Source organism: Peromyscus leucopus, chromosome 11 (assembly GCF_004664715.2).
Source record: "Peromyscus leucopus breed LL Stock chromosome 11, UCI_PerLeu_2.1, whole genome shotgun sequence".
Classification (NCBI taxonomy): domain Eukaryota; kingdom Metazoa; phylum Chordata; class Mammalia; order Rodentia; family Cricetidae; genus Peromyscus; species Peromyscus leucopus.
Window position 1 is genome coordinate 49,819,043 of NC_051072.1, and position 24,132 is coordinate 49,843,174.

General features: G+C 38.0%; 1 protein-coding gene across 1 annotated transcript in view; it reads left to right on the forward strand.

The window, feature by feature from the left end:
• The window catches only part of Fcho2 (FCH and mu domain containing endocytic adaptor 2), a 106,009-nt gene that overhangs the window by 10,669 nt on the left and 71,208 nt on the right, over positions 1-24,132 (forward strand). Inside the window, 4 exon segments of the mRNA XM_037209479.1 lie at positions 3,535-3,626; positions 12,385-12,459; positions 15,361-15,502; positions 15,586-15,738. Of these exon segments, the coding sequence (XP_037065374.1) occupies positions 3,535-3,626; positions 12,385-12,459; positions 15,361-15,502; positions 15,586-15,738 (462 nt within the window).

The following is a 24,132-nucleotide window of genomic DNA, read 5'->3' on the forward strand; positions in this document are numbered from 1 at the left end:
TTGTTTGTTGAGATGGGGTTTCTTTTGGTTTTTTGAGACAGGGTTTCTGTGTAACCCTGGTTGTCCTAGAACTCTTCTGTAGACCAGGCTGGCCCTAAGCTCAGGTATCTGCCTGCCTCTGCCTCCCAAGTGCTGAGATTAAGGGCATGTGCCACCATGCCCAGCTATGCAGTAACTTTTTGATAGAGTGAAAATAAGACCTATGTTCTTTGTTAGACGTCTCAACTTTGAAGGTTCTTTTGAAAAGCATGCTTGCATATATATATGTATGTCCTGTACATATCAACCCATTTGAACTATTTAAATTTTGTTTGGTTTCTAACGAAGTGAAAGTTCATGATAAAAAATAACTGTATTAATAGGTTTGTGAAATTAAAAAATTGTATTAATTTGATAGCTAGAGTTGTCTGGAGCAATCCTTTTTTTTTTTTTTTTTTTTTTTTTTTTTTTTTTTTTTTAAGACGGTCTCACTGTGTAGCTCTGGCTGGCCTGAAATTCACTATATAGACCAGGCTGTCCTCGCACTTGCAGAGATGGACCTGTCTCTGCCTCCCAGTGTGGGGACTAAAGCCATGTGCCACCACATTTAACAGCACTACATTTTTTTGATATGAGTAAATTAGTGAATTTCCAAGTAGGATGAAATAGTAAACGCAAGGTTTTGTTCTTAGTACTTTTTAAGATCCTTATGGCATTAGTGTCTACCCTAAGGGAAGAAGTAGACAGAACTGATCTGAAGGTAGTATTGCTGTGTTACATAGAAACTAGTAAACGAACCTCACCTCATTGTCCATTGGGACTTCCTAAGTCAGATATCTGTCTTTCCCAAATAAGTAGCTTGCTTTTCCAGAGCGTATGTGTTGTGTAAGGTGCATTTAGGAGAGTGTGTGGTCTGTGTGCCTGCGTGCATTGGGGGGGGGGGGTCCAGGCAGGGTCCTTGGGTGTCTTGCTCTACTGCTCTTCTCCTGTCTTGATATGGGGCATCTTGCTGAACCAGAAACTTACATTTTGGCTAGGCTGGCCAGCAGCTCTGGGATTCGTTTTCTTTGTCCCCAGTGCTGGGGTTCTGTCCATGTGCAGGCTTTCTAGTTTTTGCGTGGGTGTTGGAGAGTCAAACTTAGATGGTGCAGAGCAAGTGCTTTTTCCCACCAAGCCATCCCTCTGGCCCACTTCAGGGGCTCTTCATCTGGAACATAGATTCTGAATGTAACTCAGCTTTTTGTTTCATTTTATTTGCTTATTTTTAAGACAGTTTCATTATATAGCCCAGGTTGGCTCTGGAGTAGAGACCCTTCTGCTCCAGCCTCCCCACTAGTGGGGATGCAAGCCATCACCATCACACCTGGGTCATTTTTTGTTTGTTTTTGTGACAACTAGATCAAATCCCAGGGCTTTTTGCATATTAGGCAAGAGCTCTACCCATGAGCATTGCCTTGATTAATGTTTAGGTGCTGTATTGTTCAGGGGCTTACCAGATGGTCTCCAAGTTCTTGTTCCCTTTACAGCATGAGAGGTATTGTTATTTTCCTTGTGAGTCTGGTAAATATTTATCATAATAATCTGTATATTTGTTTGGTAGCAGCCCTTTTCTTCCACCCCTGATTTGTCTTTTAAATATGTGTGCGTGCACTCTCACACACATTTGGAGTAGGGGGCTGGAGATTGAACCAAGAGTCTTGTACCCTCCACTGAGCTTAACACCTCCTGGCTATCCTTATAAATATTTATAATGCACATTGTGTACTTGATTTAAGTTTAAATTGTATTATGTGCGAATAAGAACCTTGGGGCATGAGATCCTCAGACTTGGGGGTTTGTGGTTTTGTATTATATCTCTGTTTATTTAAAGGTTTCCAACTCAGTTATAAGCTGGTGGGTAGTTTTGTCATGCACATGTAGTTTGTGCGTTATATTCAAGTGATGGAATCCCTTGGAAAATTTAGATCCTTTGCTTTTTGTCTATTGCTTCTACATCTACAAGACGATATTGTTTTTGCTTATTACAGGCTAATAATGATAATGGTTAGCTGAAAGAATATTCTCATTTTGACTGGAAAAATGGCTTGAAAAACAACATAAGTTAAAAAAAAAAACCCACAAAAATCTAAGTTAGTTAATAATATTCTTAAATATGAAAACCTGTTGAAACCCAATGGAAATGTTGGATTCATAAGAAGCTATAGTTTTATATTTTCCTCATAGATAAAAATGGATATTGAAAATATATTGTCTTATGTAACATTTTCATTTGTTGTATGTGTGGCAAAGTACTTGATGTTTACAAGCTAAGAGTTATTGGAGATTACTTCAGCTTGATTGAAGTTCCTGTTTCCTGTTTTTGGTGGACTGTTGAAAACAGATTTCCGATCCTGTGATACTTGCTTATAGTATTGCTTTTATTTATATCCAACAAATATATTTCATTCTTCATTTTATTTTCATTTAAGAAAATTAAAAACTTATGCCATAAATATGGGAGTTGTTAGTCATGGTCTTTATTTTACAGGTTAAATGGACATTTTAGGTATTTCCTTTGTGATGATTTAATAATGTAGAACTTACAGGGTTACATAGCATAAAGATTTTCAGGAATTATATATTTGTATAATTCTATTACTATTCCATCAGTTGGAGATAAAGCAATAGCCTGTTTCTTATCTTTCTTTAAATTTTTATTTGTGGAAATAAAAATCTTGGGGTTAGAGAGATGGCTCAGTGGTTAAGAACACTGACTGCTTCTAGAAGACCCAGGTTCAATTCCCTGCATCCACATGGCAGCTCATAACTGTCTGTAATTCCAGTTCCAGGGGATCTGACACCCTCACACAGACATACATGCAGGCAAAACAGTGCACATAAAAGAAATCATTAAAAAAAATTATGCTTTTTTTTTCAAGTTAAGTTTATTGAAAAATTGAATAGGAATTACAAAGTGTTTCGTGAGGTTCAGAGCTTATGTCATTATTATGCTGTTTGGACTCAAAAGTCAGGATTTATCTTACTTCATTTTTTTTTTTTGTTTTTTGTTTTGGCAAAGTCTCATTGTAGTTCTGCCTAACTTAGAACTTTAAAATATGTAGACCCAGCTGGCCTTGAACTCATAGAGATCCAACTTCCTCTACCTTCCAGTGCTGGGATTAAAGGTGTGCATCACCATGCTGAGCTAGGATTTAGTTATTTTAAAGCATGAACTCTTGAGATAAATGATCCAGAATCTCTTAATAGGTATAGTGAGGTTTTGTGATGTATTTAAAAAGGTCCAAGTTTATATTTCTGAAACTATGATGTGTGTTTCTTAAAGTTTCAGAATTAATTTCATTGATTGTACACTTTTGCATGTTTATAGAATTTGTGTATAGTAAATTATAAATGTTATCAAAGGTATGGAATTGCCTTGATACTATGTAATCATTTAACAGTTGTTAGCTTAGGGAAAAATGGCTTCCAGAACATAGGAGTTGTATTATAATTAATGTAGCATTATTGTACTTTCACATTTTTTATGTCTGTTTTTGTTTATGTCTTGAATTTCAGGGGGAAAAAAATAATGGCTTTGATGTTCTCTACCATAATATGAAACATGGACAGATATCAACTAAAGAACTAGCAGACTTTGTTAGAGAAAGGTATGTATTTTTGTAAGTGGTTTAAGAACTTACCAATTTAAATTTTAGAATATAAATAATTGTAAAAATTTTAGTTGGATTTGAATAATTAATGTTCATTTTTTAAAAACATAATTATATTTTAAAGGAGTGTTTTACAAACTTTTATCATGTCTACATGGAGAGCTGATAATGGCTCAAAGTGGCATTGTTTGAAGGCCCAGTTTGCAAATTATTCCTTTATAATAGCTATACATTTTGCATTGAATGTGTTATCAAAATAAATATAATAAAACAAGATTTTTTTTTTTTTTTTTCCATCACAGGCAATTTATTTTGTTCTATTCATTCACAGTTAATACAGAAAATACTTGGAAACATTTCCATATAATGTTTGATACAGAAATCATCAAATAGAAGTATACAATGTTGACAGGAGGCAGTACATTTATAATTTATAACCCCAAATGTATTTATAAATTAGAAATGGAAAGATCTACAAATGAAATTATGAAGGTTCACCAAAGTCATTTAATCTGTCAGTTTCTCATTCATTTTTATGTCTTAATAATATTCTATTGTATGAATAAGCCACATTTTATTTCTCTCCAGTATTTGATAGCTATTTGAGTTGTTTTAACTTTTTTACTATTAGCAACACACTGCTGTAAACCTTCATGTACATGTTTCATAGGTGCACATTTTCAGTAGTTTGAGGATATATTCCTAAGGGTAGAATTGTTGAGTAACAGAGTAACAATGTTTTGCATTTTGACCAACCACCAAACTGTTTTGACAAAGTGGCACACCATTTTACAATCTCACCAAATCCTTGTTTTTAAGGCTCTGATTTTTGTACAAAAGCATTCAATCATTCTGTCAGACCAAACCAGGAAAAGTAAGCTATAGTTCAGAGCTGTTCTATTCCATTTACTATGCAAAGCCATTCTTGGCGTTTGCAACTCTCAGCCCTTTTGGGTATTCTTGCAGTGTTCACCTTTTCCTCCACCACTTTTTTTTTCTTCTTTTTTTCTGGTTTATTTCTATCTATTACAAATGTATAAAAAAATCCTCCATCAACGCTGCTGATAGCAGCAGAACCTTGAGAAATATACCTTTGGTTTGCCTCAGAAAAGGAACACATATTGCACTGTAAAGTTTATAAAATTGGCGCAAAACATTGTCATAATGTTACAATACCAGTTTTAAGAGTTCAGTGACTAATGGGGAGCCGATGGGATACGTGCAGAACTGTGAAAGCGATCTCACTTAGCCAGCTGTACACGTAGACTGTAAATCTACATTCAGATCATTTCTGAACTAAGACTATCATCTCAGTTTATCTGTTGAGGTCAACCAGGAAACCCTAGAATATACCTTGATTTTTGCAAAAAAACAAAATGGGGGAGGGGTTTCTTCAGCATTTCAGTCCACGAGTAACAGTATCCTAACAGGCAAAGTGTTCTCTCACTGTCAACATAGAATGAACTGCTGCTGGAGGTCAACTTGGGCTTTAATTTGCATTAGCACTTACATGCATAGTAGTCCATGTTGTTGACCTCATGACTTTTAAAAGTAACTCTAAAAAAGTAAAATGGCCCTGAAACAAGATTTTTTTAAAAACATTTTTTAAAAATATTTATTTATTACATATAAAGTGTTCTGCATGTCTGCCTGCATGACAGAAGAGGGCACCAGATCTCATTAGAGATGGTTGTGAGCCACCATGTGGTTGCTGGGAATTGAACTCAGGACCTCTGGAAGAACAGCCAGTGCTCTTAACCTCTGAGCCATTTCTCCAGCCCTAAAACAAGATTTTATAGGATGAAACATTGCCATTTCTTTAAGCAAATATGCTAAAAAATTTTGAAAAGACTCTCCCAAACTCAGTTTAGTTGCACATTATAATTTTTATTAAAGTCTTGTGGTTTTGAATGCTATAAATTTTATTTCAACTTTTTAGAATATAATAGTCTATTTAAAAGTTATTAGAAGTTAAATATAATTTGACAGTGACAAAACTACTTGGGCTCTCTAACACCCCTTTTATTTCTTTTTAATTTTTATTATTTATTTATTTGTTTGTTTGTTTGTTTGTTTTTGGAGACAAAGTCTCACTATGTAGCTCTGGCTAGTCCAGAACTTACTATGCAGACCAGGTTGGCATAGTGGAACTCAATTCTGCCTGCCCCTGCCACCTGAGTGCTGGAATTTTAGACCTTCGGAAAAGAAGACCTTGCCCTCCCAACCCACCCCTCATATTCAGTCTGAATTAGCTCAGGCTGGCCTTGAATTCTCAGTGTAGCTACAGATGACCTCGATACTGCGTCAGCAACCCCAGTGCTTGACGGCAGGCATGTCCCACCTCATCTGCTTGTTTGTGCTGTTTCTTAGCACTGTTTTGTGACTAGCTCTACTGCTTTTGTTGTTTTTTGTTTGTTTGGTTTGTTTTTTCATATAAACACATTTGAAATCTTTAGATTAGATAGGAAATTTTGGCCTTACCTATTCTGTTCATTTATTCTTGACAACATAGCTGTCTCAGGTCTGCTTCGTGCCAGGCACTTGCTTGCGTTCTGAAAATACAGTTGCAAATATACATCTTCTTTCATGGAGTTTGTGGGAAGGGGGGTATGAATGATTCTATGTGGAACTAGTTCCTCTGCTTTCCACCTTTCTCCTGGAGAGGGCCTCTCACATACTTGGAACTCTGGGTAAAGGCTGTCCTCCTCCTGGCCTCTGCACCAGCATCAGCAGGAATACAAGAAGGCACAGTATCTCTGACTCATCTCCTGGACTTCCTCTTACCCAGCACTTTTCACTGCTGTCACTAGATACTGAGGCCTCTATATATGTCAGTCACAGGGAGTCCAGTTCTTGTCGGGTGATTTCTTTACCTGGAATGTAGTCCCTTCTGATTCTGTGGACAGTGGGGCAACCTCTCCTCCATACTTTGTTTGATATTTGACTCTTTGTTTTGTTTTTTTAAAGGCAGAGTTTCTCTGTGTATCCCTGACTGTCCTGGAACTCACTGTAGAGCAGGCTGATCTCGAACTCATGCCTGTCTCTGCCTGTCTCTGCCTCCCATGTGCTGGGATTAAAAATACATACGCCATACCAGGCTTGACTCTTCTTAATTGGAAGTGCTCAATGGTGGGGATTTTCTTTTCTTTTCTTTGTGTGTTCTCTGGTTCCTCTGTTTATTAAAGCATTTGGCAATGAGTAAGCCCTTAGTAAAGGATGAATCTGCAATTTCATTATCTTGATTCTGTTTATTTGTATTGTTGCTTGAATGTCAGAAGTTGCTCCTAACTAGTTTATCTACATTGATTCTTTTTCTTTTCAAGACAGGGTTTCTCTGTGTAGCTTTGGAGTCTGTCCTGGATCTCGCTTTGTAGACCAGGCTGGCCTCGAACTCACAGAGATCGCCTGCCTCTGCCTCCCGAGTGCTGGGAGTAAAGGTGTGTGCCACAACCGGCATTGATTCTTGTTCTATAAATCATTCACTGTGTTGTAGCTAGAGGGTTTTTTGTTTGTTTGTTTGATTGTATTTGTTCTTATTTTTGAGCTACAGACTGGCTTGATGTCTTGTTGAAACCATTTCCCAGGTTTAAGCTTGCATTGTCTTAGCTCACACCGGGTTCCTTCTTATTTTCATCCTGAGATAACAGTCTTGAACAGGTTCTTCTACTCCAGGCATTGCATTTGCCTCTTCCTCTCTACATTATTTTTCAGACTTGCAGTGTGCCCACTTACCCTGCTCTTCCTGGTCTCTGTGACTAGGATAAAACACACCCGTTGTAATCTCTTGTACTGTTGATAACATCTTTTAATAACTCATTTGTATTTGTTTCTGTGGTTTCATTTTACTTACGAAACAGTGCCCTATTGTACCTCGGTACTTAGCAGTTTGTTATTGTCTGATAGAAGTGCTGTTTATTGTCTCTCTTCGTGTCATCCTTTTTAATGTTTTGTTCTTTTCCCTTCTATCATCTGCACTTATTTTCCAGTAGAGCTATAATTTGTCAGTCTCAGTATTATCTTAGTTTGTTTTTGTGGGTTTTTTTTCTCTTCAATTTGTTGTCTTCATTTGACTTTAAAAAAAAATCCATTTTCTTCTATTGGTTTAGAAGTAATGCCTGTTCTATACTTTTCAGTTAGTGATTATCCTAGGTATTACAATACAAGTTCCTTGTCCTCTTAATATCTGATGCCAGTTGTTACTTTTAGTGCTTCCCTGGAGATGTACAGACCTCAGAAAAGCACATCCTCCTGACTCGTTTGGAGATCGGAGCACAACTTGCAGGACTTCCCTGTCCCGTGTGAGATCACACTCAGGTTGTCAGCCTTGGTGGCAAGGCCATTACTCACTAAGCCATCTTATTGGCCCCTTTCTTTAAAAAACTTTTTTCTTGAGTCATGGTCTTGCTATATAAACTCTGACTGCCCTGGTCCTCACTATGTAGCCTAACCATGGCATTCCTCTTCCTTTGGCCTCCAAGTGTTAAGATTACAGACATGTGCTACCACATCTGCCTGATCTTTGACTTTTCAAAAACTCCATTATGGAAGTATACATTTTGTATCATTTTTGTTGTGCTTTTTTCTTATTAGTTTTAATATTGTTTATTTAATGTTTATGGGTGTTTTGTCTTCATGAACATCTGCATCACATGCATGCTCATACCTGAGAAGGCTCTAAAAGAAGAAGACACTGGATCCCCTGGTATTGGAGTTATAGATTGCTGGCTTTAAGCTGCCATGTGGGTGCTGGGAATCAAACCTGGGTCCTGGAAGAGCAGCCAGTTCTCTTAACCTCTGAACCATCTTTCCAGTTCCTTTAACTTTTCTGTTTGTTTGTTTTGAGACAGGGTCTCACTATGTAGCTCTGTCTGTTCTGGAACTCACTGTGTAGATCAGATTGGCCTCTGCCTCCCCAGTGCTGGAATTAAAAGTGTGTGCCACCATGTGTGGCTCCTTCATTTAACTTTTTATTGTGAAAATTCAAGAATTAGGAAACTGTTACAAACTACAAAGTAGGGAGCTTTAACTAAACAATATTTAGTGTTTGGAAGGAATTTCTTGACAGCAAATTTTGTCCGTAGTTACCAAGTTTATGTCTCAAAATAGGTAAGGACTTAAATAATCATTATTTTCCAATACAATTTATAGTAAATTAAAATATTATATAATATCTGATCCAGTTAGTTTGTCTAAGTCATATTACTTATTCCATATTTGTAGTATTTTTAACAATAGTTATCAGTCAGGCTTACTAAAACTACCTGTTCTCAGTATTCTGTTGCGGGTAATTGTTGTTGTTTTACCTTTCGTGGCGGCCCTTGGAGATTGAACTTTGAACCCATAAAGCAGTCATTCTTCACCTGAGCCACATCATTCTTCGTTGTTCTCACTGTTTTGGTGTAGATTGTTTTAAAGGTTTATTTACTGTATGTGTAGGAGTGCTTTGACTGCATATGTAGGTATATGTGCTCTGTGTGTGTGTGTGTGTGCGCGCGCGTGCGTACCCAGATCCTCTGCAAGAGCTTCAAGTGTATCTCTCCAGTTCCATGACTATTGCATTATTTCATATATATTATTAAGATGGTGTCTTTCTACATAGCTCTGTCCTGGAACTCATAAGTAGACCAGGCTGAACTACTGAGTTCTTATTTATTTATTTATTTTTGGTTTTTGTTTTTTGGAGATAGGGTTTCAGTAGATCAGGTTGGACTACTGAATTCTTGTTTGTTTGTTTGTTTTAAGACAGGGTTTCTCTGTGTATCCCTGGTTGTCCTGGAACTCCCTCTGTGGACCAGACTGGCCTCGAACACAGAGGTCCACCTTCCTCTGCCTCCTTCATACTGGGATTAAATGTATTTTCCACCACAACTGGTCCTGGAGTCTTATAAAGCCATTATTAGATTAATAGATGTTACATTTTCTCCATTAACAAGGAGGTCACCCATGCCTTCCTTAACTCTTTGTAAGTTTTGCCTATGAAAAACCCTGTTTTACTTCTCAGTTTTTTAGCTGCTTTTCCTGGGTGTCCTGCAGGAAAAAGCTGCCTGATATACCTCATGGTTGTTAAACTGCCTTGTTAGTTCCTTGATGCTCTTTTCTTCATATGTATCCTTGCCCCATGTGCTCCCCGCCCCCCCCCCCCCCCCCACTCCCAGCTACTTCCCAATTCCAGGTTTTTCCTCCATAGATGGTTTTGGTGTCTAATTCCTATTCCTAATTTATAGATTCATTGCCTTTCTTTTTTACATTTATTATTTTAATGTGTATTGGTGTTTTGCCTGCATGTACCATGTACTTGCACTGCCCATAGAGACCAAAAAAGGACAACTGATTGCCCAGAACTGGAGTTAGAGATGGTTGGGAGCGACTGTGTGGGTGCTGGAATTGCACCAGATCCTCTGGAAGAATGCCATGCTCTTAAACTGCAGAGCCATCTCTGCAGCCCTGTGTTTTTCTAGTTAAACTTAACCATTAAGATACTGATATTTTACTAAAAACAAACCAACAACCATAAAAACATACCTAGCCTAGTGGTTGGTGGCATTAGGCTTTTAATCCCAGCACTCAGGAGCAGAGGCAGGTGGATCTCTGAGTTCTATAGAGAGAGTTCCAGGACAGCCAGGGCCTGTCTCAAAAAACCAAAAAACTAATAATTTTTTTGTATTAACTTTTTAAAGATGATAAGAGTACTATTCATAGTGTTATTTTTTTTTTTTTTTGGTTTTTTCGAGACAGGGTTTCTCTGTGTTCATAGTGTTATTTAAAAATAGAGAATAATGAAATTTTTTTGTTGTTATTGTCTGTTTGTTTGAGGTATTGTCTTGTTGTGTTTCCCAAGATGACTTTAATTTATGATCTGCCTCAGCGTTACTGAATGGATGAGATTATAGGTGTGTGTTATGGCTGGCACATAAATGGATAAAGGAACAGAATAAAATCACAGTGAGGGGACATTTTTGTTAATTCTTTCAGAGCAATTGTTTTTTTTTGTTTGACTAGGAAGAATTTAAAGATGAATGTAGAAATTTGGAGTTGAGGTGATGTAGATGTCTAAGTGTAGTTAGGCTGGCAGACTTGGACATTAGTGCAAGAGCGGTGTGGAACGTCAAAATAAATAAACGGACAGGGATGGTTGTAGACTATTCCACTATTTAAATTTAGCACGCAGTTGAAAAGGGCTGGGGAAATTATGGAAAAGGTAAAGGTGTAGCATTTAGAGGTTATATGTATGGGATAATTTATGTATTTTTTTCTTTCTTTCTTTCTCTCTTTTTTTTTTTTTTTTTGGTTTTTCGAGACAGGGTTTCTCTGTGTAGCTTTGCGCCTTTCCTGGGACTCACTTGGTAGTCCAGGCTGACCTTGAACTCACAGAGATCCACCTGGCTCTGCCTCCCGAGTGCTGGGATTAAAGGCGTGCACCACCACCGCCCGGTTATTTATGTATTTTTCTTATTTATTTTATATGTAACAATACTAATTTTTTGTGTGTGTTTTTTAATTTTTTAATTTAATGGCTTTAATTGGTTTCTTAGGCTAAAATCTTCATGCTATTGATAGTTAAATGCTTTCTAGTGTGAAATACTTAATGTTTTAAAGCTATTTTTAAAGTAAATTAAACTCTGAGGTTCAGGACCTCAGAATTGCTGGTGATTCAGTTTTGTGCAAATGATTGTCATACAGCTCATTATTAAATTGTTTTAATTATACCTTCATTTATTTTGTGTGCATGGGTGTGTACATGCACTGGAATGGAGATTAGAGGACATCTTGTGGGATTTAATTCCCTCTTTCTACCATGTGCATTCCAGGGATTAATTCAGGTTGTCAAACTTGGTGGCAAATATATTTAGCAACTGAGCCATCTCACCAGTCCAGGTTTGTTATTTTAAGTATATCACAGTGTTGAACAATAATAAGACTCTACTGAGTATGTTAAGGACAGGGGCTTGTCGGATAGCTCAGGCTGGGATTATTAAACTCAACTGTGCACTGGTCTTGAATTTGTGATTTTCCTGCCTCAGTGCAGGGATTGTAGGTATGTGTCACCATGCCTGGCCTTGCTAGTTTTATGTTGTTGCAGTATATTTTTTAGTTATTATTGTTAATCTCTTAGTGTACCTAATTTATAAATTAAAATTTTATCATAGTTGTATGTATAAGGGCAGATTAGCTACTCATACTTGGTCATCGCTATGACAAAGTACTTGAGAAAAGCAATCTAAGAAAAGATTTATTTTGGCTCTCCGTTCAGAGGTGTTAGTCCATGCTAGTCATTTGTATTGCTTTGAGCCTGAGGCAAAGCCAGTTATCACAGCAGTGAGAGGATCTAGCAGGGGCTGCTTACCTTAGGACTGCCAGGAAGCACAGAGCCAGGATACACAATTCCTCCAAATAGGCCCCACCACTTCATTTTTACCGCTTCCCAATAATGTCGCCACATTATGAATCCACCACAGAATTAATCCGCTACTTAGGGCAGAGGTCTCATTACCTTATGCCCTCTCAGTGATTGGGATAACCAACTGGAGACCAAACCTTCAACATAGGAGCTTTGTTTGGGACACTGTATATCCAAACCATAACTCTAGAGCTTAACACTGTCCATGATTTCAGACATCCACTGGGGCCCCCTGCCTATTTTCACCATGTACTTTGAGGCATACTTTCGTGTGCATTTTTAAGCATATTTTTGTAACTTCGCTATGTTTGGATTTCTAAACAGTAGATATTATAATACAACAATTTAATTTAACAGAGCTACAATAGAAGAGGCATATTCCAGATCAATGACAAAACTAGCGAAATCTGCAAGCAATTATTCACAACTTGGGTGAGTTAATTTTTAGTTGTTTTTCAAATGTTTATCTATTATTATTTTTTTCTTTTCTTTCCTTTTTTTTTTCTTTCTTCTTTTTTCCCCCTGAGACAGGGTTTCATCGTGTTGTGTAGCCCTGACTGTCTTGGAACTCACTCTGTAGACCAGAAACTCAACGGAGATCCGCCTACCTCTGCCTCCCGAGTGCTGGGATTAAGGTCATACATTACCACTGCCCAGCTGAAATTTCTTAAATAAATGTGTAAAAATTGCATGTTCTCCCTTATTTGGAACCTCGCCAATGAAGGTGTGTGTGTGTGTGTGTGTGTGTGTGTGTGTGTGTGTGTGTGTGTGTGAACATACATGTCCATATACAATAGCATGTAGAAAAGGACCAACTGTAAACACGAATTGTTAAAGAGGACATAAAGCTGATAGTTTTTCTGATTCTAACTTTGTCATGGATTTTTTTGGTTTTAGTGGTGGGTACATGCATAATAACATTCAGTAGTGAAATATAAAATCCAGTGTGAAGCTTCATAGCTTCCATTCCAGTTGGCTACTCTAACTGTATAGAAATTTCACTGAGTTGTGTCTTTGGGTCTGGTTAATTTTGTGTGTGAATTTTTTCCCCTTTAATTTGCAACTTATAATGTTTAAAGTAAAATTTGAAGTATATTAAAAAAAATTTTTTTTTAATTTGTGGAACTGGAGAGATGGCTTAGGGATTAAGAACTCTTGCTGCTTTTCTAGGGGACCCAGGTTCAATTCTTAGCACCCACATGGTGGCTCACAACCACCTGTAACTTCATTTCCAGGGGATTCAGTGCCTTCTGGCCTTGGGCACTAGACCCTCACACCTGGTATGCATATATACACACAGGCAAAGCACCCACGCACATAAAATAAAAACAAGAGGGCTGGAGAGATGGCTCAGTGTGGTTAAGAGCACTCACTGCTCTTCCAAAGGTCCTGAGTTCAATTCCCAGCACCCACATGGCAGCTCACAACTGTTTTATGTCCTCTTCTGCTGTGCAGATGTATATGCAAAGTACTCATAAAGATAAAATACATAAATAAAGAATTAAAAAAATACCAAGAAATTCTTTTGTGTAGACTGGTAAGAAGGTAGGGCAGAAGATGCCTTTGTAGACTCAGTTCTCGTCTTTCTACCTTTACATGGGTTCCAAGGACTGAACCCAGTGCCTTTATCTGCAAAGCTATCTTGTTGGCCTCAAGAAACCTATTTTTAGAGAAATTTTGTATTGACTCCCTTTTTGGTGTAAAGAATATGTTGGTAAAGGTACGCCGTCTTAACTGCCTTGTAATACTTGAGTAGTGTGTATCAGGCTTACAGGAAGTGGAGTCCATGTATTTTCAGGTATTTTTTTCTCTTGAAAATTTCCATGTAACCACTGTCAGATTTAGTGTTGACTGAATTTCAGAGTAAAATCTAATCAGAACAATCCTAGTCTAAGGAGTTAACCTCTTTGAACTTCTTTATAATTGCTTATCATGATTGCTCCAGCTAACTTTTCTACTGGTTAGGAATTATAGCAGTTGGCAAAGAGTCCATGTTAAAATAAGTCATTGTTTCTCTACCCTCTTGCCTTAGTGACTGTTGTTGCTATTTGTTTTTCCTATTAGAAGCTTATTATAGAGACTTTTAAAGCAAATACTTGAGCACAGAGTTATCTACCTTTATACTATTCTACACTGACCAGCCTAGTTTAAACTAACCATAGAAATTTTAGTGCTGTTGAAGGGATGGTAAGTATAGAAGTCTTTGGATGTATTTGAGCTTGTTAAACATTTTAAGTCTTTTACGATTGAGAAAAAATGGGAAGAAAATATGTAACATATTCCATACACTGTGGTAGAAAGGTGATAGGAAATTGTTTAAGTACACAGGTACGATTACAATGCTCAGATCAAGGTTTCACATTGCCGCTGTTAAGTAATTTGTGTGAAATTGTTGAAAGCACAAGGAACTCATTTGTAAAAATTGATTTTTGCTTACTTAAATTGAGAAGGGAAGGTTTTATTGTTGTTACTTTTATTATTGTGATGTTGGGAATCAACCCAGGGTCTCTTATATGTGAGGCAAGCACTCACTCGGTCATTGAGATATGTCTCCAACTCCAGAGAAACTTTATTATTATTCTTTTTAATTTATTTAGTTTTATTTTATGTGCATTGGTATTTTTCCGATGTGTATATTTGTGTGAGGGTTTTGGAGCCCCGGGAACTGGAATTATAGACAGTCTTGAGTTGCCATGTGGGTGCTGAGAATTGAACTTGAGTCCTTTGGAAAACACCGAGCCATCTCTCCAGCCCTGAGAAACTTTATTTTTGATTAAGCATTTTTAATGGGATACTAATCGTTTAAAAGTTTGATGAATTGATTTTTAGCACTAATCATAGAAAGGCTTATGATGTTTCTGAATACAATTAAATGGCAGGAGCTCTGAAGACCAGTGACATAAAATTAAACAAGTTTGTGTCCCTGTGGTTAAGATAATAAAAATATTTAAAATAATTAAATAAGGACAGACGTATACAATCTATGGGTCATTTCATTATTTTAATTTCATTTTTTACCTAAAGAAAATTGCTAACTATAGCATTATTGATTCCGTTGGGTTCAATTTAGAATCTTAAACTTTACTTTTTATTTTTTGCTTTTTGTTGTGGAATGAGGTGATATGTATGTGTGTGGCTACACACTCCTGTGCACACGTGAGCAGCAGGATCAGAAGACAACTTTTGGAAGTCAGTTCTCTCCCTCTGTGGTGGGCTGTGGGAATTGAACTTGGGACATAAGGTGTACTGGCAGGCATGCTTTTACTTACTGAGCCATCTCACTGGCTCCTTTTTATTTTAATAAATTACCCTCTTATTTTGCTTTTCCCTTAGAACATTTGCACCAGTGTGGGATGTGTTCAAAACATCTACAGAGAAATTAGCAAATTGTCATTTGGATCTTGTTAGAAAATTACAGGAATTAATAAAGGAAGTTCAGAAGTATGGAGAGGAGCAAGTGAAATCTCATAAGAAGGTAACTTTTTTCCTGTTAGAGGATTGAGTGGTCACAGTGAGTGTTTTATAGCTTATCTTACTGAACCATTTCTTATCAAACAGACGAAAGAAGAAGTTGCAGGGACTCTGGAAGCAGTCCAAGCCATTCAGAACATAACTCAGGCCCTCCAGAAGTCTAAGGAAAATTACAATGCCAAGTGTGTAGAGCAGGAACGTCTGAAAAAGGAAGGCGCTACACAAAGAGAAATAGAAAAGGTAACCATAAGAAAAACATCTCCATACTCCGGAGCGCTTTCTTCTTTGTCTCTGTAGTGTGTATGTGTGTGTGTGTGTGTGTGTGTGTGTGTTGGGGGGTATGTAGAGCAGATGCATGCACATGTGGAGGCTGAGGTCACTCTGTCTTCCTCTGTCACTCGCCCTTATTTTTTGAGGCAGGGTCTCTTACTGAACCCGGAACTAACTCAGCTAGATGGACCAAGAGGCCATCGAGTGCTTACAATCCACGAGTCTCTACTTTCTTCAGTACCAGGGTTGCAGAAGTACCCACCATGTCTGGCTCTTATATAGATGCTGGGTCCTGAACTCCAGTCTTTATGCTTCCATGGCATGAACTTTACTGAGCTATCTCCCCACCCCTGGAGACTTACATAGTAAGATAGTTGATGAAATAATTGAGTCTATTTAGAAAGACAAAGCCAATTAAAGATAAGCTTTAAGTGTATGTTGTTGCTGGCCAACCAAGTTTATGTTGCATTGCAGTGGACCATAACCTTTTTCCCTATTATGGTTTTTTTTTTTTTAAGATTTATTTATTTATTATGTATACAGCATGTATGACTGCAGGCCAGATGAGGGCACCAGATCTCATTACAGATGGTTGTGAGGCACCATGTGGTTGCTGGGAATTGAACTCAGGACCTCTGGGAGAGCAGTCAGTGCTCTTAACCTTTGAGCCATCTCTCCAGCCCTTCCCTATTCTGTTTTAATTGAAAGTAGGTCTTTTTTCCTTTCTTCTTTTTTTGTTTTTTGTTTTTGTTTTTGTTTTTGAGATACGGTCTCTCTTTGTATCCCTCTCTGGTCTGGAACTTGTAGGCCATGTAGAGATCTACCTGCCTCTGCCTCCTGATTGCTGGGATTAAAGGCATGTGCCACTATGCCTGGCCTTTTCCTTCTTTTTTTTTTTTCTTTTGGTTTTTTCGAGACAGGGTTTCTCTATGTAGTTTTGCACCTTTCCTGGAACTCACTTGGTAGCCCAGGCTGGCCTCAAACTCAGAGATCCGCCTGCCTCTGCCTCCCAAGTGCTGGGATTAAAGGCGTGCGCCACCACCGCCCAGCCTGCCTTTTCCTTCTTAACACAGTTCAACCATTCATTTATTTGATCTCTCTCTCTTTTTGTTTTTTTTTTGAAACAGGGTTTCTCTATGTAGCTTTTGGAGCCTATCCTAGAACTTGCTCTGTGGACTAGGCTGGCCTCGAATTCACAGAGATCTGCCTGCCTCTGCCTTCTCTGCTGGGATTAAAGATATATGTCTCATTTAGAAATAAATTTGGAATCTTTGTAAAATATTTAGCATATCTAGTTAGAAAAACAAATGTATACTTTCAAATAAAAGTTAGGAGAGAAAAATGAAAACATTGATGGAATTTGGAGTAATAAGCTCCTTTAAAGTTTATATAATAAATAAAAAATGGGAGGCAAGAAAAAGATGAGGTAACAATTAAATTTGTAGTTTAAAAACATGTTCCAGACACAGCAATTACAAATAAAATACAAAAAGAAAAGCCAAGTTAACCGAGTTCAAAGGAAGAGTGTTGTCTTCGGGGATCAGAAGCCCAAAATGACATGAAAAGATTGTAATCGCAATTTATTGGGCTCAAATTCCTAAGGTAGGCAGTACAATTTGACTCTTACATGACAAAGGGGAACAGAAGTTCCCACCTTACTATAAGTCATAAAGAACCTGGCTCACTGCTAAAAGCTGTGTAAGTGAAACAGTGCTCTAAGTCCAGAGACTATGGGAGATTGGGGTCTTGGAGACATAAACTATAGTTGCATAATCCTGACCTGGAGTCAGTCTGGAGAACCAGTCCATGACTGATACTCTAAAAGGAAAATAATTTTAAACTGTCTTTTAAAACCATATTAAAGTAGATCTTGGAGAGTTGGTGGCAGATAACCTGAAAACTAGGTGGTTGGCTGTGAATGATAAAGGAAGGCGTGTGGCTGCTGCCTCCTGTGTCCTGGCAGCTGCTCTTCCCTTGAGGGCAGGGGAGGGAAGAGAAGAGGGAAAGCCTAGAAACCCCCATTTGGAATGAGCAAACAAGTAAAAGTCTAGAGCACATTAAAGAGGTCTAATATTGAGACAGTTCACTAATGCGGTTAGTAACTGGAATAAGAATTCTCATTGGGTGAAGAAATTTATATTAAAAAAGGATCACAACAAAAACAAATGTTTGTGTTAGATTGTGCAAAGAAGTAAGTGAATGAATATAAATCATACTAGAGAGGATTAAGAAGTTAATGGAGGCATGATGAAAAACAGCTACGGGATGAAATCCAGCTAATTTTTAAAACATGGAAATGAAAACAAATACTAAAAAAAATTTACTTTTAAAGCAACATAGCTAAATAAGTTATAGTTAAAAAAAATTTGAAAGATAGGATACTTTGAAAATTTATTCTTTTTTTTTTTTTAAAATGTTTGCAGAAAATGTTTTCTACTTTTATTTAACTGAGATGTAACAGGACAATACTTAATCTTTTAAATTGTTGAAAGACTCTTAATATTCTTTCAAACAGAAATTTTTGAGTATATGAATCACACTGGCCTAAAACAATACAGATTAGCCTGCATCATTCTAACAAATCCTTAAATTGAGGACATGATCCACCACACCTATTCCTTACTATAAAGATTTCTCAGCCTAGACTGGTCCAGGGCGCCAGTTATTGTTTGGATTCAGTATGTAATTGAGACTATGAGTCCTTCCACGTGTCCAGATCCTCACCTATCCATTGCCAGAACTGGTCATAAGATGGATATATGTATTGAGTATCATCTGGTCCTCGGGCTGCAGCTGTGGTGGGAACTGGAGCTTCCACAGTGGCTGGCTCTTCGGCCACTGATGGGTCAGTCTGGACTTCAGCTAATGTGGGTAGACCAAGGTCCGGAGCTCCAGCTGTTGTGGGACCTGGAGTTTTCACTGAGGCTGGCCCTTCAGCCATTGCTGAATCAGGCTAAACTTCAACTACTGTGGGTTGACTAGGGTCAGGAGCTGCAGCTTCAAGGGACTCCTCTTGGGGAATACACCCAGCATCCTCTATGTCTTGATCATCATGGAGAGAAGCTTCCAGGCTGGGGTTGAGTTTGGGAATGGAGGCCACAGTAGATGTGCCTGGAGACTTGGACTCTATCTTGTCAGAGATAAGGGCAGATAAGGGACAATGGAAATGGGTGAACCCAGAAACATCTTTTGAGCTTCCACTTGACTCTAGTGGTCCTTTTTCAATTTTTTGCTGATTCTTCTGTTGTTTTTAGCACGTCTATTCTTGAACCAGGTCCTGGATATCAGCTGGCTCTCCCATCTTGACCAGATCCTTGCTGGTGGTTGAAACTCGAAAATTTATTCTTTATCCAAAATGCTTGGACTGAACTTTGTCAGATTTTTGGATCTTTTCCAGATTTGGGGTTATTTAATTTAACTAATTAAATTATTAAATTAATTATTTAATTAATTAAATATTATTAATAATATTATTATGAGACTGTTTCACTTTGTATTCCTGGATAACCTAGAGCTCACTATGTAGACCAGGCTGGCCTTGGATTTAAGAGATCCCAGTGCTGGGATTAATGACATGCACCACCAGTATGCCTGACTGGATTTGGAGTATTTGATATGTATAAAAGGATAGTAGTAGGACCCAGGTATTTATATAAATTAAATTGTTTTGTTTATATTTTATGCATATGTATTAAAGATAATTGCCCACAGTATTGTTGTTATTTTTTGCATCTAAAGCCCCACTGGATTTTTCTACTTGTGGCGTCATATATGTACCCCTGAAAGTTTAAGATGCTTAGGTCAGGGGTGCTTACCCTGTGTTAAGAGACCTTATCCAGAACATATTACAGAGAAATAAACTTACCCTCATTCATTTAATATAAATTTCTAAGGGAATGAAAAAGAATCCAGGGAATGGTATGCAACTACTGCTTGGAGAATCAGTAGTTCAGACTGAAATCAGGATTGAAGAAATTCAGTAGTCTTCAATTTGCAATCAAACATATTAAATAAATGATAGATTTAATTACGGAGAAAAAATACAGAAAGCTGTTGCTTGTGCAAACTTGACTGCACGATTGGACAGCTGCGTGGTAGCCCGCCTCAAACTGGCTATGTAGTCAAGGATGATCTTGAACTCGTGACCTTCCTGCGCTCCTGCCTCTGCTTCCTGAGTCCTGGTGTTTACAGCTCTGTACCACTACACCAATTTGTGCAGTGCTGGTAATTGAATCCGCTGCTCCACATGTGCTAGGCAGCAACTCCAGTGCCTGAGCCAACCCCACACCACCCCTTACCATATTAATGATATCCCCTCTAAGTAAAGACTTCAGCAGCAAGGCTAGTTAGAATTCCAGACACCATTTAAGGAAGAGGAAAGCATGTCCCAGGAGTGCCCTTCCATCTCTTAAATTCCCATCTGATGTAAGGACTAATACTGAGATATAATTACCTAGTACAGATCTTCTGTGTTGACTTTATTACTATTGACTTATAATCGTGATGTCAATATTACTAGTATGAGGGGCCATCATTACATTGTCAGGACATCATATGTTTATTTGGAAAATCGATTGAAATTTTCAGTTCGTTAATATAATAAAAACACATAAGTGTGTTTAGCTCTAAGGCATAGAATAAATTATTGCCTTAATGAATTATTTGCTCAAGTATATTTTGTGATTGACTGCTGGATTATGGTATAATAATTTGCATTGAGTAGTAAATAAATGTTTTGGTTCCTGGCCTCTTGCTATGCTGTTATGTGGTTAAAAACTAAATACATGTTATCTCTTGCTGTCTTCAAGAAGCTTCCCTTTTCTTGGAGAGCTAAAATACATTATTAAATAGATAGAGCCAGAAATTAGAGAGAGGATAGAGTGGTGATTTGTAGGAAGAGAGGAGTAGTATTTTGTATGGAACATGTGAAAAGGAAAAATTATGGCTAGATATGTACCTCAGTGGCAGAGCCTAGCAGTGTGTGTGTGTGTGTTCTTACTTTATCTTTCTTTTATCTTAAAATATTTTTATACGATATATTTTGATCTCATTTTCACCCTCCCAACTCTTCCTAGACCCCCCCCCCACTTCCCTGCCCACACAACTTTGTTCTTTTTCTCTCTTTCTTTAAAAAAAAGAAGAAAATGAAAACAAACAAAGCCCAGTAAGACAAAAAACTGCCCAAGTGAAACAAAAGCCCACAAAAGTAAATGAGGGAGTTCGTTTTGTGTTGGGCATAAAATGTTTTGTGGACTCGGTGTCTACTTCTTCCCCTTCGCAGTTTTGGGATCCCGTCTGGCCTGGAGCTGTGCAGGTCTTTGCTGCCACAGTCTCTGATTGCCTGTTGTGTCTTGAAGACATTGTTCCCTTCAAGTCACCCACCACTCTGGCTTGCAATCCGTCTCTTCCCTGTGGACCCCTGAGCCTTGAGGACCAGGGTTGATGAAGATGTTCTCTTTAGGCCTTAGTGCTCCAAAGTCTCCCACTCTGCGTGTTGTTCAGCTGTGCCTCCCTGTGTTCCCATCCACTTCAAGAAGCTGCTTTGATGTGGTTGAGCAAGGCACTGATCTATGGGTATGTTGTGCCACTAGGAGTCATTTTATTACTGTGCTCCTTTAGCAGAATAATAGTATTAGGTTTCCCCCTAGGCCCTTGAACTGTCTATCTAGTCTCAGGTCTGGGTCACTTTAGCAGTATCAGGTAGGGTTCCATCCCAGGGAGTGGGCCTTAAATCCAGTCAGAAAGCGATTAGTTGCTCCCACAACTTTTGTGCCACTAATACATAAGTATATCTGGCAGGTAGGTCTCTTTTGGAGGTCTCAGTTTGTAGCTGAGGGATACTGATGATTAACTTTCTCTCTGGAACCGTGGAGAGTACCTTCTAGTACCATGGACACTACTCAAAAGGGTGAAGCTATAGTTGGATACCAGCTCAGCTACTCCAGGTTCAATGATAAAGTGAGTGCTGTCTTCAACATTAGGGCCTTACTTAGCATCAGCTTGTGGAGAGCACCCAGTAGCCTTGTGATGTTTGGAGGTTTCCATTGGGCCTCTTTAGCCAGTGACTCAACAAGATACAACCCATTCCTAGCACTGAGGTTTTACTGTTTGCCTAGCATTTGTAAAGCTCTTGGTTTGATTATTTGGCATTGCAAAAAGGAAGGACAGAAAGATTGTAAGAAATATTCTGTGGGGGGTTGGAGAGATGGCTCAGTGGTTAAGAGCACTGTTCTTCCAGAGGACCCAGGTTTAGTTCCCAGCACCCGTATTAGGTGGCTCACAACCGTCTGTAACTGCAGCTTCAGATCTAATGCCTCTGCTCTCTACAGCACCTCCATTCTTGTTCATGTACCCACATGCAAACGCATACACCTACACATAATTTTAAATAATAAATCTGAAGAAAGATTTCATGAAACAAATTGCTTTTAAAAGGATAGACATTAGCCAGGCGGTGGTGAGTTCGAGGCTAGCCTGGTCTACAGAGCGAGATCCAGGACAGGCACCAAAACTACACAGAAACCCTGTCTCAAAAAAACAAACAAGCAAACAAAAATATATAGATATGGTCATTTAAAAAATTTCTCTCTGTTTATGAATATCCTTTTAAATTGTAAATTTCTCAATCATGTCTTGACTAGTATATGACATGAACTATTTAGCAAAATGTAATAGACAGCAGAATAAAAGTGATTTAGGATGAAGAACAAGGGAAGAAGGGTCTCCTGTAAGGCTATATCTTTTTGCTAAGCTGTTACTATAAACCACTTCGTGGACTGTAGACTGTTGATTTTTCGTGTAGAAACTAAAGATTTACTTAGAAGAAAATCCAGAAGGAAACCTAGATGACTATGTCAATAGATTTTCTCTTTTTGGTTTTTTGAGACAGGGTTTCTCTGTGTAGCCCTGGCTGTCCTGGAACTCGCTTTGTAGACCAGGCTGGCCTTGAACTCAAAGAGATTCGCCTGCCTCTGCTTCCTGAGTGCTGGGATTAAAGGTGCCACCATGCCTGGCTAGATTTTTTTTTTTCTAAAATAAATTTTAGCAAACATGGTTATATAGGGTCCCTGGGATGGAACATAGTAAACTTTACAGAGACATTTTATCTAATTGTATTTGAATAGAGCCAGGATGCTTGAGAAAGTAGTATCAAATGGCTAGACATTCAGATTTTTTTTTTTTAAACTATAAGAGCAAAGTACAACTGTTACAGATTTTATTTACATTCTTTAGGGATGGGCAACTTGGTGCAAGTCAGTAACTTAGACATGCCTTTATACAACAGCAAAATTTAACAATGTGTATTTTTTATGATGTTCCTTGTTAGAAACATAACAGCTATTAACAGTTATTTTGTAAATTGGCCAATGTGCCAGATCCTACCATAAGCATTGTTTTTTCATTAATGTGTCTGTGTATGTGTTGCAGTCAGAAGATAATATTCAGGAATCAGTTCTTCCGTTGTGTGGGTTTCAGAGTCGTCAGGTGTGGCAGTAGGCACTGCTGTTACTTACTGAACCATGGCCATCTCACGAGCCCCACTCATTTTATCTAATTATAGTTGGGTCACTACTGCAGCCTTAAAAATATCTGGTATTGGTCCTGTTTTAGCAGTAAGAGAGCAATGTAAACCTCAAAGATAAAGTAATAGGGGAAGTAAATGGTAGATCCAAAACTTGAACGAATTCTCCTCTGGCTTAAGGCCAGTTTTATTTACAGTACATGGTGAAACAGTGCCCTGTATGTAATTTATTTAAGAAAGCAGGAAAGGGTTTGGAGAGATGGCTGTGAGTTGGATTCCAGTTTCAGGGGATCTGAGGTCTTCTTCTGGCCTTGCTGGGTATTCACAACACATGTGGCAGATACACACACACCATAAATAAAAATAAATCTTATTTTAAAAGGCAGGAAAGCATATAACATACATGTTTAGTATAATTTTTTATTGAATTTTAGAGAACCCAAGATTGTCTGTTTAGAGAAGACCATACTAATCTCAGCCCACAGCAAAGCTAGTTTTTCTATTTCTAGTTCTTGTCTTGGAAACACAGCTAAAGATAATTACATATTGGTGCTGACTGGCCCTGCACAAATGTCCTGTTATAAAGCTTTTACTTGGCTCTTAGCATCACTTTAGACCTCTTAGCAGTATTTTTAATCATCTAGTCTTATTACCGGACATGTCCTCACACTGTAGTTTGATGAAACTTACTTTGTTCTTATCAAGGATAGGCTTCCCTAGCACAGCCTACTATTTGTTGCTCATCAGATGATCTGTTTTCTCATCAAGAATGTGGAGATGTTTCTATATTGAAACCCTACAGTTTGTCCTTCATCTTTGAGCTCTACAACCCTCTTCTTATG